Below are 12,239 nucleotides of genomic sequence, written 5' to 3'. Positions count from 1 at the left end.
CCTGATGAATATAATTTTACATAACTTTTTCCCGCTAAAGAATAGTAGAATTACATTAACTTACCCGTATCTGTCGCATTTTATGCTTTCGGACAAGATCAAATATGGTTTCTCTATCATTAAAAACGGCACAGTTACACAGATGGTCATAAAATTAGCTGCTTGGCTCCTGGTTATTTTTAAGTCCTACCGCGCTTTTATGACTATATGAATGGTTATGGCTCCATACGCATACTTATTCGATAATGTTGTGTGGTTAGTTTAATTGTTCTTTTGTTTTACATAGTTTATGCCCAAGTGGAGCAATGCAGGTGGGGCCTGTAGCTTGGTCCGAATTTCATTTCTCCCCGGGAACTAACCTCCCCAGGTTATCTAGTTTCCTTCGAAGTGAGTCGTTATCAGTATTTGACCAAATGGTCCGGGGTTCCTTGCTAAAACATCGAGCCTGGCGTTTGTTAGGCGTTAGAGCGAGTGGTTTCTGCTTTGGTGTGCATTGGTTGTGAACGCAGGGAGGCCTGGGCCATATCAGAGAGAACTGGGATCAAAAGGAATGGGGATAGAGAGGCTGAGTGAGAGTGACAGAAAGGGATAAGGAAGGGTGAAAAAGAGGGAGATAGTTTACACAACTGCTACTTTAATTACTAAGGAACACTAAAGGTTAACAAAAGTCCTTTTCTTTCTGAAAGCTGCATAGTGTCTTCCCAACAGTTATGTTGGCTTTCCTGCTTGCCTGAATTCCTGAACCTGTTATTTACAAGTCTTTTGAAGTCCTTTTGCTATGTTTGATTGAAATAAAGAGAACGCCTACCCTCACTAGCATCCAGCCTCTTCTACACAATGTGACACTCAGTTACAACATCCCTTGGTACCAGCCCCTTCACAATGTAGTCTCTTTGTTGATGCCTCCTTACTTAACTCTCTTTCAGCCATTATAGGAGAAGGAATCAGGAAGTGCACGTCATTGCTTGTGGAAGGAGAATTTTCTAAGGCAAGGTAACTTAAAACTAACATTAAGATAATGTACATTTATAAAATCATGATTGTAATGTTTAATGTCATTGTTATGGAAGTCTGGCTGTTGGTAACATTTCTGTACCATGTTTTACATACCTAATTTGACATTTGGGGTATATTTTACATTATTAGTAAGCAAAACAGCAGATATCACCTCCTCTGTGTTTGCCTGCCTGAGATGGCTTCAGCATTGTGTACTGTTCTGTACACTGTGATTCTCGATTTGTTCATTCCAAAGGGGTTTTTTTTTTTTTGAGAACGTCTTTGCTCTCAAGTTGAATAAATGATTTAAGTCTATACCTTGACTGATTAGCCTTGCATTGTGGACTTGCTTGTGGCTAGTTCTTTACTGTGATGGGAGCCTTAAGCTAAGCTACAAAATTGGCAATACATTTCATCTTTCATGTTCACCCATGTTTAGCCACATGTACTTGCATAACCACACCCATAAAACAAACAAACGGGCATAAACACAAACATTGCAGTTATAGGGCTGTTGGCATTCTCTCAAGAAAAAGCATAAAGCATAAACACTTCTGTGGTAAAACAAACCTTAGTGCTTCACCCCATGTCCTTCGGAGATTGTAAACTAAGCCTACTGGCGCAGTTTTGGAAATACACTCTAAATCATATTGAATTTTAATATTTTCTTAACATACTGCATATGAATGAGGCTGAAAACTCATTGATGCCAACAGTTGTTGTACATGTGTGTATTTCAGCTAGACGGAACAGCCGAACATTTTTTTATCGTAATTTAGCTTTGGAAAAGAATATAAAGAGTCATTTTTTGAACTTTGGAAACAAAGTGACTTCAGTTTTTTACAGTATACCACTTCTGTTTCTTTTATGAGGTGTCTGAATCCTTTGCAATGGGGAGTAGTGAGAGTACACTTAAACAGCATGGCTATACAGTCGCGAGGGAACTTGAAAAGGCTGTCCTTGTAAACTCAAAGGATGGTGACCAGTGTGTCATCAAAAGAATTAATTTGAGAGGGGTAGGACTTTGCTTTTTTTCATTATTATTGTTAATTTATGTTTTAAAAATGGGTTATGACTTAAGCTCAATGAGTTTACTATGCTTAAGTGGTTAACTTTGAATATTTTGCCTGATTTGTGACCTTCAGTAGCAGGTCTAAAGTATGTTTTAAATCTGTTTGTGTTTACTGCTCTGTTTGGTTTCTTAGGCAACAAGCAGAAGTCTTACAGATATTTGTGAGGCTGTCAAAATTCTTCAAGGGCTCAGCCATCCACATATTGTAAAACATCAAAAAGACTTTAAAGGTAAAAGAAAAGATGAATGCATTACTCTGCTCAACAGCTACAGTGTGTTAAAATGACTTCTACAATACACATCTGGTCCTCTTTTGCCTTTGAACCTTTTTCTTAGATTTGTTACTATTTGAGGCTTTGCTGCTTTGTATGAACAATACAGTGTGAATATGTGAATTATAACTACTGTGACAAAGCAATCAAAACTGTGACAGCATTATGCTAAATGAGGCTTATAAAAAGTATAACAGTAAAGTAGACCAACAGTGTCACCGTGAATAAGGACTGGAAAAACAGTAGAACAGCCTCACGGCGATTAAGACCCAAACCAGCCATATAACAGTATCACGGTAACTAAGGCTGAAATCAGCAGGACAACAGTACCACAGTAAATAATGTCCAGACCACCAGTATAACAGTAAATAAAGCCTGGACCACTGTCACAGTAAAAGGCCCAGACAATATAACAGTGTCATAGTTAATAAGAGCCAGACAAACGCTATAACAATATAGCAGTAATTGAGGCTCAGAGCAACAGTATAACAGTATCACAGTGAATAAGAACCAGACAAACATGATAATAATAATAATAACAACAACAACAACAACAACAACAACAATAATAATAATAATAACACAAATTTATTTAGAGCCCAATATCACTATTTATAGTCTCAAAGGGCTTTACATGTCTATAACAAAGTCAAATCAAAATGATATTATCCATAAGTTAGAGAAAATAGACAAGTCTTTAATCTGATTTACAAAGTATGCCTCCCTAATTTCTGTGGGTAGACTATTCCAGATGAAGGGAGAACGGTAGGAAAAGGCAAGGTAGCCAGGGGACTTCTTTTCAACTCTTGGAACGACTAATTTTAATTATAACTCTTGGTATGTGTGCAAGGTGCGAGGGGAGTTGTAAGGTGTAATTAAGTCAGATAGGTGAGCCGACATAAACCCATGTAGAAATTTTTATGTTAATTGGAGGACCATAAAATCTGCCATTGCATGAACTGGGAGCCAATGAAGGGAAGCCAGGACAGGTGTAATGTGATCAATCTTCTTTGTTCTGGTCAGAATTCTGGCAGCAGCATGGTATCAGAGGTAGGCTGGCCAGAGTACAGAACGTTGCAGTAATCCAGGCGGGACGTGACCAATGCGTGGACAATAGTTTCTGCATCAACCATACTAAGAAAGGGTCTAATTTTAGCAATTTTGTTTAGCTGTTTTGTTTGTTTAGCAGTTTTAGATGTGTCTTTGATATGAATTACTCATGAGAGACTAGAGTCATTAATCAAATATCACAGTAACTTAGAGCAAAAGTATAACAATATCACAGTGAATAATGCCCTGACCAACAGTATCAGTAACAGTATCACAGATAAGATGGGTCACACTAACAGTATAACAGTGACTTAGCACCAGACCAACAATATCACAGTAAAGATGGCTCAGGCCAACAGTGTAACATTATCTCCGTTAATAAGGCCCAGAGCAAAGTATAACAGCAGATCACTAACATTACCACTGTATTTCCTTTCAGATGCTGAATATATGTATATTGTCTCAGAGTATTGTAGTGGAGGAAATCTCTATCAGAAAATTAAAGAACAAAGTGAGAAAGGAGAACCATTCTCAGAAGAACAGGTAATAAAATGATATTACATTCCTCTTTGTTCATTGTTCTCATTTGTAAAGTGCCAGATCCTGTTTGTTGCAATGATCTCAGAACAGTGTGAAAGTCTAAAATAATGAGTGATAATTGGTGATTATCCTGTGGGGTCCTGTTTTGCTGTGCATTGCATTATTTGAAAACCACCTAGTTTTCATGACTCAGCACTTACTCAGCTTTTTCATCTGGTATATTGTTGGCTGTGGGCCATTTTTAGCAATAAACATGAGATGTAAAGAGATCCAGCAGACAGCTTTACATCCTCTGTTTTTCCCTTAATCATGTCAGCAATTGAAAACATATTAAGAGTGAGTATTGTTTAAAGTGAAATGTTACGATTAGAGTGAAATGCTCATTTTATCTGGGCAGTAAGAAACTTAGTTGAATACATCACAGTTTATGTTTTCATCAATATAATGTATGTTTGCTTTGTTTACTGTTTTCTGTCCCAGATTCTGGATTGGATTTTGAACATCTGCATGGCATTAAAATATCTCCATGGCCTGAATGTTAAACATGAAGACTTACAGCCTAAAGTATGTTTGTCGATCCAGAGTAGACCTAGAATTTAGGTTTTCTGAAAAGCATATATGTTCACCATAAAATTTTATGAATGGCAAGATTGTAATATTCTGTTTGGAATATGCTAAAAGCATTTTTGGTTTAAAAAAATAAATAAATAAAGACCATGACAATTTTTTAATTGCTGAGTAAAACCCTTGTATTCTAAATTTCTTATTTGATCTTAACTTCAGCATAAGTACATGAGTTTGAAAAATTTGCATGCCAATTAAAGATATTTATTCATTTATTTATTTGCTATGACAGAACATTTTTTTCACCGAGTACAGAATGATTCGTCTTGGAGAACTTGGAGAATTTAATGAAAGGCTAGTGCTGTTTAACATTACGGCTGATAAACTTACCCTCATCACAATATATGTGTTTGTTTATGTTCTGCCATTTTTTCCTAAGAAGTGCTGTTGTGTTTTTATATCAGAGCTGGTGTAGCAGGGCCTACAAAAGATGGAGCGCTGCAATACATTCCTCCTGAGATTTTGGATGGAAAGACATATGATGAAAAAAGGTTATTTGTCTGTCTATTCGTCTGTATGTTTCTCAAGGTGTCTGTCTGTCTAGGTATCTGTCTTCCAAGGTGTCTGTGTATAAAAACTGATTTGAAAAATAATTTCGTCATCCAGGGGGATATTTCAGAAAGCAGGTTTAGTGAAAACTCAGAGTTAGTTAACTTAGAGAAAGTAGCAAACCTCCTAATAGAAGAGCCCTATGGCTTTGTTTTGCTAGGAGAATGAAGCCACAGGACTCTTCTAATAGGAGGTTTACTACTTACTCTGACTTAACTAACTCTGAGTTTTCACTAAACCTGCTTTCTGAAATACCCCCCAGCTATTCAGCTCAAACATTTTATTACAATATTCAGTGTGCTTATGTATCCAGCCAAGCTCATGCATTTTTTTTTCTCTTTGACAGTGATATTTGGGCTTTGGGATGTGTCCTGTATGAACTCTGCATGCTGAAATGTGCTGTAGGTGGTTGCAGAAATGGTTTGCTTATTATTAATAGCACAACAACAACATCAACAACAACAACTACAATAACACCACCACCAATAATAATAATAATTTTAACAGTAGCAGTAGTAGTGTTAAGACTGAGTGGGGACAGCACAACCTTTAATATGCTCTACTTTAAGTGAGGATAATTAAAAATGGGCTCCATTGCCATGGCCATTTTGGCCAATCGACTCATGCAATATGCATAAGATGTGTCTTAATTCAAATCATTTAAAAAATAAGATCAGAGTCACCCCCCCTTCAAATAACACTTTGTGTCCCATCAAAATGCATAGGCCAGTCCATTTCATCTTTTACTGGGGGTTTTCAGCTAATTCCATTCACTTTCAATCCTTCCTACACACCTCCGGCACTGTCCCAAGCAACGGCCTGCCAGAGTTGCTCTTCTTCATCTTGTGTCTTTTTCACTCTTTTATTAGATTTCTAAAGTAGTTTTGTCTAGATTTCTAAAATAGTAAAGCTTCACATGTCCTTTTTTTGTTTTTCTCTCTAATTTTTCTTTCAAGAATTTCTCTCAGGATGAATAAAGTTTAGGGGTGTAATGGTACACAGAAGTCATGGTTCGGTTCACACCACGGTTTGGACATCACGGTTCGGTATGAGTTCGGTATGATGGGGGAAAAAACGACAAAACCCCCCAAATGCATAAGGCTAAGTCTCTTTCATTTATTTTGAACAGACAGTAGTGCAAGTTACAGTTTGTTCCAGCTAGTGTCATATAGTCCCCCCTGAGGTCATTTCTATAGCCGGTAGTGTATAAAAGGTGCCATAGAATGGAAATCACGATTTTCTCCGCCCTTTTGAATTCACTAAGATGAATGTGCTATGGGAACACTGTCAAAGTATGAAAACACAGCTTCTTCTTCTACAGCCGTATGATCTATGTGAAGAAAACAAACCTTTCTACAGCTTGTTCTGAATTTCGTATGTTTGTGACATTACAGCTGCACATGACTGCCTACAGCAGTGCGTGGCCAATCTCAGCTATTGACAGCCAGCATTGCCGTCTATTATTCATTAAGAAATGCGGTTACCTTCCTACTACAATGTACCGGTAAACAAGGACATAAGGTCCTTGAAAACTTATGTCGTAATATGCTTGCACCACAATCAGATTCCACATCTTAGGGAGAAGAGAACAAACCAACTATGAGAAAGTGAAATGAGAGACTCGCGCTTGTGAAATTTGGGTCTGTATTATGTTCGTCAATCTTCACACATAGGCTACCATGTATTCTTCATACAACTGCATGAACTGAACTGTTACGTCCGTACCATGATGGTTCTGGACAAATACACGTACCGTTACACCCCTACTAAAGTTCTGTCTTGTCGTATCCTTCCTGTTATAAAACATAGTGTAACCTTATTGTATTCCTGCTAACAGTTCAGTGCAGACAGCACCGTGAAGCTCATTCCCAAGATATTAAATGGATCTTACCCACCTCTCCCACACAACATCTCACACAATCTTCAGCAGCTAATAGAGGAGACCCTCCAGCCAGATCCAGCAAAACGACCACATGCTCGAGAAATTATATGGAAGCCTTTTGTCCTTAGTTTTCTTACAGCGAGGGTGAGTGTGATCACTGTAAATGTATACTTATTTTTCCAAACATTTCAACCAGGTTATCTTGTTTTGTAGTATTTCACCCAGTTTGTAGACAGTCTGTATCTAGACAGCAGGTGCAGTTTATATGGACCCTTGTGAACATGCAACGTCAAAATGCATAGTTTTTTAAAGGAAATAGAAGAAATAAAGTAGAGTATTTGCTAAAAAGATACTCTTAGTTGAATTTGTTTTTTTACTGGTTTTCACTGAAATTTTCTACTACTTGATTTTTCTCCCTGAGGAACAGTGTGGATGGTGAGAAGCAAAAAATCCTGGTATATATTATTGTGGCACCGTTCAAACACCTTGATTCTTTTTTGTAGGGCAATTTTAAATGTGTAGCTTTATCATGAATTTACTAAATAAGCTTTGTTTTTTGCAGAGTGAGAAAACTATTGAAGGGCTAAATGAAAACCTCGAGCAGTTGAGAAAATTGGCTCATGGGTTGGAGAGTGTTCATTATGGAGCAACTGTGGGCAGTCTGACAGGAGGAGTGATTGGAGCAGCTGGTGGAATCACTTCAATAGTGGGATTGATCCTTGCTCCCTTCACTTTGGGTGCATCTCTAATCGTTACAGGAGTAGGTGTTGGGGTGGCAGTTGCTGGTGGCACAACTGCTGGTATTTCCAACATCACTAATATGGTCAACCAGTCTACAGACCGCAAAAACATCAGGAACATCATCTTGGAATTTCAGGAAAAGATGAACTCTGTGGTTATATGTTTACAGTACATCACAGAAGGCTTGGAGGAGCTGAGACAGCAAATTTCTCTCGAATATGAACAGCAGTCTTCCGCTGGAGAAGATTTTGCGAGGGTTGGAGCCAGAGTCAGTAGGGGTTTAGGTGCCGTTCCTGAGCTCGTGCGTTTGCTCCAGGTTGCAAACATGGGAAAGGTGGCAGCTCAGGCAGCCAGGGCAGTGCGTGTGGCTGAGGTAGCAACGGGGGTTTTCTCTGCGTTTTTTGTGGCTCTAGATGTTTTCTTCATTGCTATGGATGCCAAAGAGATCCACCACATCCGTACGATGAAAGCCACTTTGGCTGATGACATGAAGTCTAAACTGACCCTACAGTCCCCTGAAGCAACAGACAGCAATTCTGGTGCTGACCAAGAGCCAAAGTCAGAAACTATGAAGTTTGTTAAGAAGATCAGAGAGACTGCAGATGAACTCCAGAACAGTTTAGATGAGCTAAAGGAGATCATTTCATTCATTCCTAAACTGTAAAAAAAAAAAACTAAGAATAACTACCAAAACAAAATGGCTGCCAAACAATATCTGTAAAACTGGAGTAATATATCCACATTCAAATAAAGTTCAAAAAACAATTAATACAGAAATTTTCATTAAAGGTTTTGCAGAGCAGAGAAACACTGTTATTTTACATGTATTTTCAGAATTATTACGATGAAACACCTTCAATAAAGTGACAGCACTGAAAGACTTATTTTACAGATTTTCCTACATTATTCCAAACACCTTCAATAAAGTGATAGAGACAGAAGAGAGGGACAGGAAAGGCAGGTGAGAGAGGGGGAGCAAATTGTTCAGGACCAAGCCAAGACCTTTGAGTGGAGAAAGTCACTGAATAACCAGCCTTTTGTGGCAGCTTTTCTTTGAGCTTCCACTCTGGGCAGAACTTGGGTGGACAGCTCGATGAGCAGGAGATAAGGTTTTTCAGCCGCTGTGTAATTGGACTAGTAAATCAAGCAGGTTATTGGAACTTTGTATTATTTTTTTTTCAATAACTTTGCCTTTACTCATTTTACTTTTTTTCAGATTCATTTGCATATATTAGTATTTGTCATTAGTGGCATGCTGCTTAAAATAACAGTTAGGTTCATTTACAAATAATGCCTGTTTTTACAATTAAACAAACAAACAAAAAAACAGAAAAGATTTTTTTTTTACTGTGTACAATACCTGGTATAGATATATTTACTAGATTTACTTGCCTCACTATTTCATGTACTGTTGTGTATCTTCAAGAAAGACAATAATCCAATTGTCTTACTTCCATTACTTAGTCTTGCTTCCATGACTTTGACATAAAATGACACAAAACATATAAATCTATCCAATAATATACTTTCAGTGTCAACATTTTTGTCGTATGACATTTAGATGACACATTGAATTGATTTGACTTGATCGTGGCTAAGAGTTTTAGAGGGATCTGTGCTGTCTGTTCAGTGCCACGACAGTACCACTTCATGTTTCTGCACATAACATTTTGCATTAAACTAGAGGCACTTCTGAATAGACATGCTCCTCTTGAATTGCATAATCTTTAGTCCTTGCTATATAAATTGTTCTTAGCATAATAATGTACAGCAGTTAGTGAAGGTAGCTTCATGTTTTTCTTTCTTTCTTTTTTTTCTTCACTCCCTGCATTAATCATTTGTTAAGTTATATCAGAATATCTCTTGCCTAACCACTATTATTTGAGCACTTTGCTGCAACACATACAATACTGTTGCTGGGTGCGAAATAAATGACATTTTATGTTGTACCACTCTGATTTATGTTACATTATGTTACGTTATGTTATGTTACGTTACTTTACGTTATGTTACATTATGTTATGTTACGATACGCTACGCTATGTTATGTTATGTTACGTTATGTTTTGTTATGTTACGCTGTGTTATGTTAAGCTATGTTATGTTATGTTAAACTAAATAAACAGAAGTGTGTATGAAGTGTAATTTTTAGTTAAAACAGAATTAAACACATAGTCATAGTCTGCCATGGTCCTGTGGAATGCAAAGGCATTGCAATGGCCACATTTCAGTAGTACAATAATATTTTGTGTGGATAATGAGTATTTGAAGATTACATTTCAAGTGACCTTATGTCAAAACAATGTGCAATATAATTTAAGGAAATGTAAATTTAAGGAAATATAAACATCTTAAAATACATGAAAAGGAGGCAAGAACTTCTCCAAAAGTATGGAGTAAAAAGAAAGGCTCTGTGAAAAAGATTTTTTATTGGTTATTACTGTAGAGCACTTTCTGAAACACAATACAAGTTTATTTCACTGATTACTTACAATGACCACATGGTAAACATGGTAAGGGAAACAAAAAGATAAACACATTGAATTAGAGAGCAAATACTAGCCTTTGTTTAGTGCTTGAAGAAATACTCTGTGAGAGCAGCTGCCTACCTGTTTAACCAATGATCAATAATAATAAACAACCAAAAACAAAACAAAAACAAATAAACACAAAAACCCACCCTTCCAAAAAAAAGTTTGTCAATGACAATAGAACATTAATCTTACCACGTTTCCCAAATGATGCAACACAGAATTTCTTCATCCCTCCTCCATGTTAGGTACAGCATAGGTACAACAGATTGTCGACTTTGTGAATGCTCTGGAACCAACTTTGAATTCACTGCATTACATTTATGCTATGGATAAATATGGTTACGGACATTTTCTCAAATGTTAAAGGTCATGTCCATGCTTAGTATGATTAAGATCAACTTGGCTGTGCATGTGTGCACAAAATCCAGAACTAACCACTATTTGCTGAGGCACAGTAAACAGGCATTCTCCCTCATGTTGATGAAATTGAGACTCAAAATAGAAAGTTAATCTGAGCTGAAGACAAAACAGCTGTTATATCAGCAGACTGAAAGCATGTTTAGTGTAAAGTGAATGGTAAAAAACCTTAAACTTATCCGTTTCCCTGTGGGGAAAATGATGGATGGATTTATCATACAATTAAAGTGTGTATATCTATATTCGTATTTGTTGACTGTAGACTGGCTTTGTTATTTCAACCATATACAGCTAGTACACAGTGAGATGAAACAACATTCCTCCAGGACCATGGCCCTCGACTACACAGAAGCAAGTAAGACTACACAGCCCTAAATAAGACCACATAAAGTGCACAGGTACAAACAGCAAAAGACAGTACAAAATTACTGAGGCAGTGGGAGATTACTCGTTGTGCAAAAAGATAACAATATAAGAGTTAACAACTATTGTAAATTTAAACATAAGCCGCTGTAAATGTAAACATAACTGAGGTAAATGCAAGCACAAAATACAGTGTTAGCAGCAAGAATAAAGGTGGTCAATGCAGCACTTTAAGAAGACATGGGCAAAAAAAAATTGCAAGGGGAGTGGAATGGTGTTCAACTCAGTATAAGAATGAGGGTGTACATGTGTATGTGCATGTATGTATGTGAGTGTGTGTGTGGGGGGGGATGGGGTGGCACTGGATGTTGTGGAGTCTGATGGGGGAAGGAACTGTTACACCATCTGGCCGTGAGGGCCCGAATTCATTGGTACCTTTTGCCAGATGGCAGGAGGGTCAAGAGTTTATGTGAGGGGTTTGTGGGGTCATCCACAATGCTGGTGGCTTTTCGGATGCAGTGTGTGCTGTAAATGTCTGTGATGGAGGAAAGAGAGACTCTGATGATCTTCTCAGCTGTCCTCACTATCTGCTGCAGTGTCTTGCAATTGGAGAGTGAATTTTCCAAACCACTGGAGTGTCCAACCCCATGCACCTGAGATTATCTCCCAGCAATAAAGGCTGTATGGTGTTGAGGGCGCTGGAGAAGTCAAAGAACATGACTCTCACAGTGCCCATAGCCTCATCAAGATGAGAGTATGCTTGGTGCACCAGGTACATGATGGCATCCGGCAATGTGTTCCTGGTAAGCAAACTGCAGTGGGTCCAATGCTGGTCTGTCCAGGGGTCTGAGGTGGGAGAGGACCAGCATCTCCAGGGTCTTCATCACATGTGATGTTAACATCACTATCGTGTAGTCATTTAAGACCTTGAGGTGCCCCTTCTTAGGCACAGGGACCAGGCATGACGCCTTCCAAAGTGAGGGAACCATTCCACGCCTCAGGATCAGATTGAAAACAAGATGCTGAGTTATTATAAACTGAAAAAGTAGAAATTTTAGGCCATAAAACAAACAATTTTAGAGATGCATGTAATGTTCATCTACACTTCACTGAAGATCTACAGCCTCTCTGATCTTCAGCACAAATGTCATGGTTTCTGATGCCACCTCTGGTTTCTCTGATGAATCAGATTGCTTTGC

At 37.9% G+C, this 12,239-nt stretch overlaps 1 protein-coding gene across 1 annotated transcript; it reads left to right on the top strand.

The window, feature by feature from the left end:
• The first annotated feature begins 923 nt into the window (after nucleotides 1-923).
• LOC115816464 (calcium/calmodulin-dependent protein kinase type II subunit beta-like) lies at nucleotides 924-11,933 on the top strand. The gene is made up of 11 exons (XM_030779418.1): nucleotides 924-993; nucleotides 1,869-2,012; nucleotides 2,202-2,298; nucleotides 3,830-3,933; nucleotides 4,411-4,494; nucleotides 4,787-4,854; nucleotides 4,959-5,045; nucleotides 5,450-5,504; nucleotides 6,941-7,129; nucleotides 7,548-8,386; nucleotides 11,813-11,933. Exons 2-11 carry the CDS (start codon nucleotides 1,887-1,889, stop codon nucleotides 11,931-11,933), a joined length of 1,770 nt encoding a protein of 589 aa, XP_030635278.1. The 5' UTR covers nucleotides 924-993; nucleotides 1,869-1,886.
• The last annotated feature ends 306 nt before the right edge of the window (nucleotides 11,934-12,239 follow it).

The sequence above is a fragment of the Chanos chanos genome, chromosome 7, assembly GCF_902362185.1.
Source record: "Chanos chanos chromosome 7, fChaCha1.1, whole genome shotgun sequence".
Classification (NCBI taxonomy): domain Eukaryota; kingdom Metazoa; phylum Chordata; class Actinopteri; order Gonorynchiformes; family Chanidae; genus Chanos; species Chanos chanos.
Note: the sequence above shows the minus strand (reverse complement) of the source record. Positions and strands in the feature narration are given on the sequence as shown.

Bases quoted from the DNA above. Each gene is read 5' to 3' on its own strand.
- LOC115816464 (XM_030779418.1), top strand. From the start codon at position 1,887: ATGGGGAGTAGTGAGAGTACACTTAAACAGCATGGCTATACAGTCGCG. The intron at 2,013-2,201 runs GTAGGACTTTGC...TTGGTTTCTTAG, and splicing joins AAAGAATTAATTTGAGAGGG to GCAACAAGCAGAAGTCTTAC. The intron at 2,299-3,829 runs GTAAAAGAAAAG...ATTTCCTTTCAG, and splicing joins ACATCAAAAAGACTTTAAAG to ATGCTGAATATATGTATATT.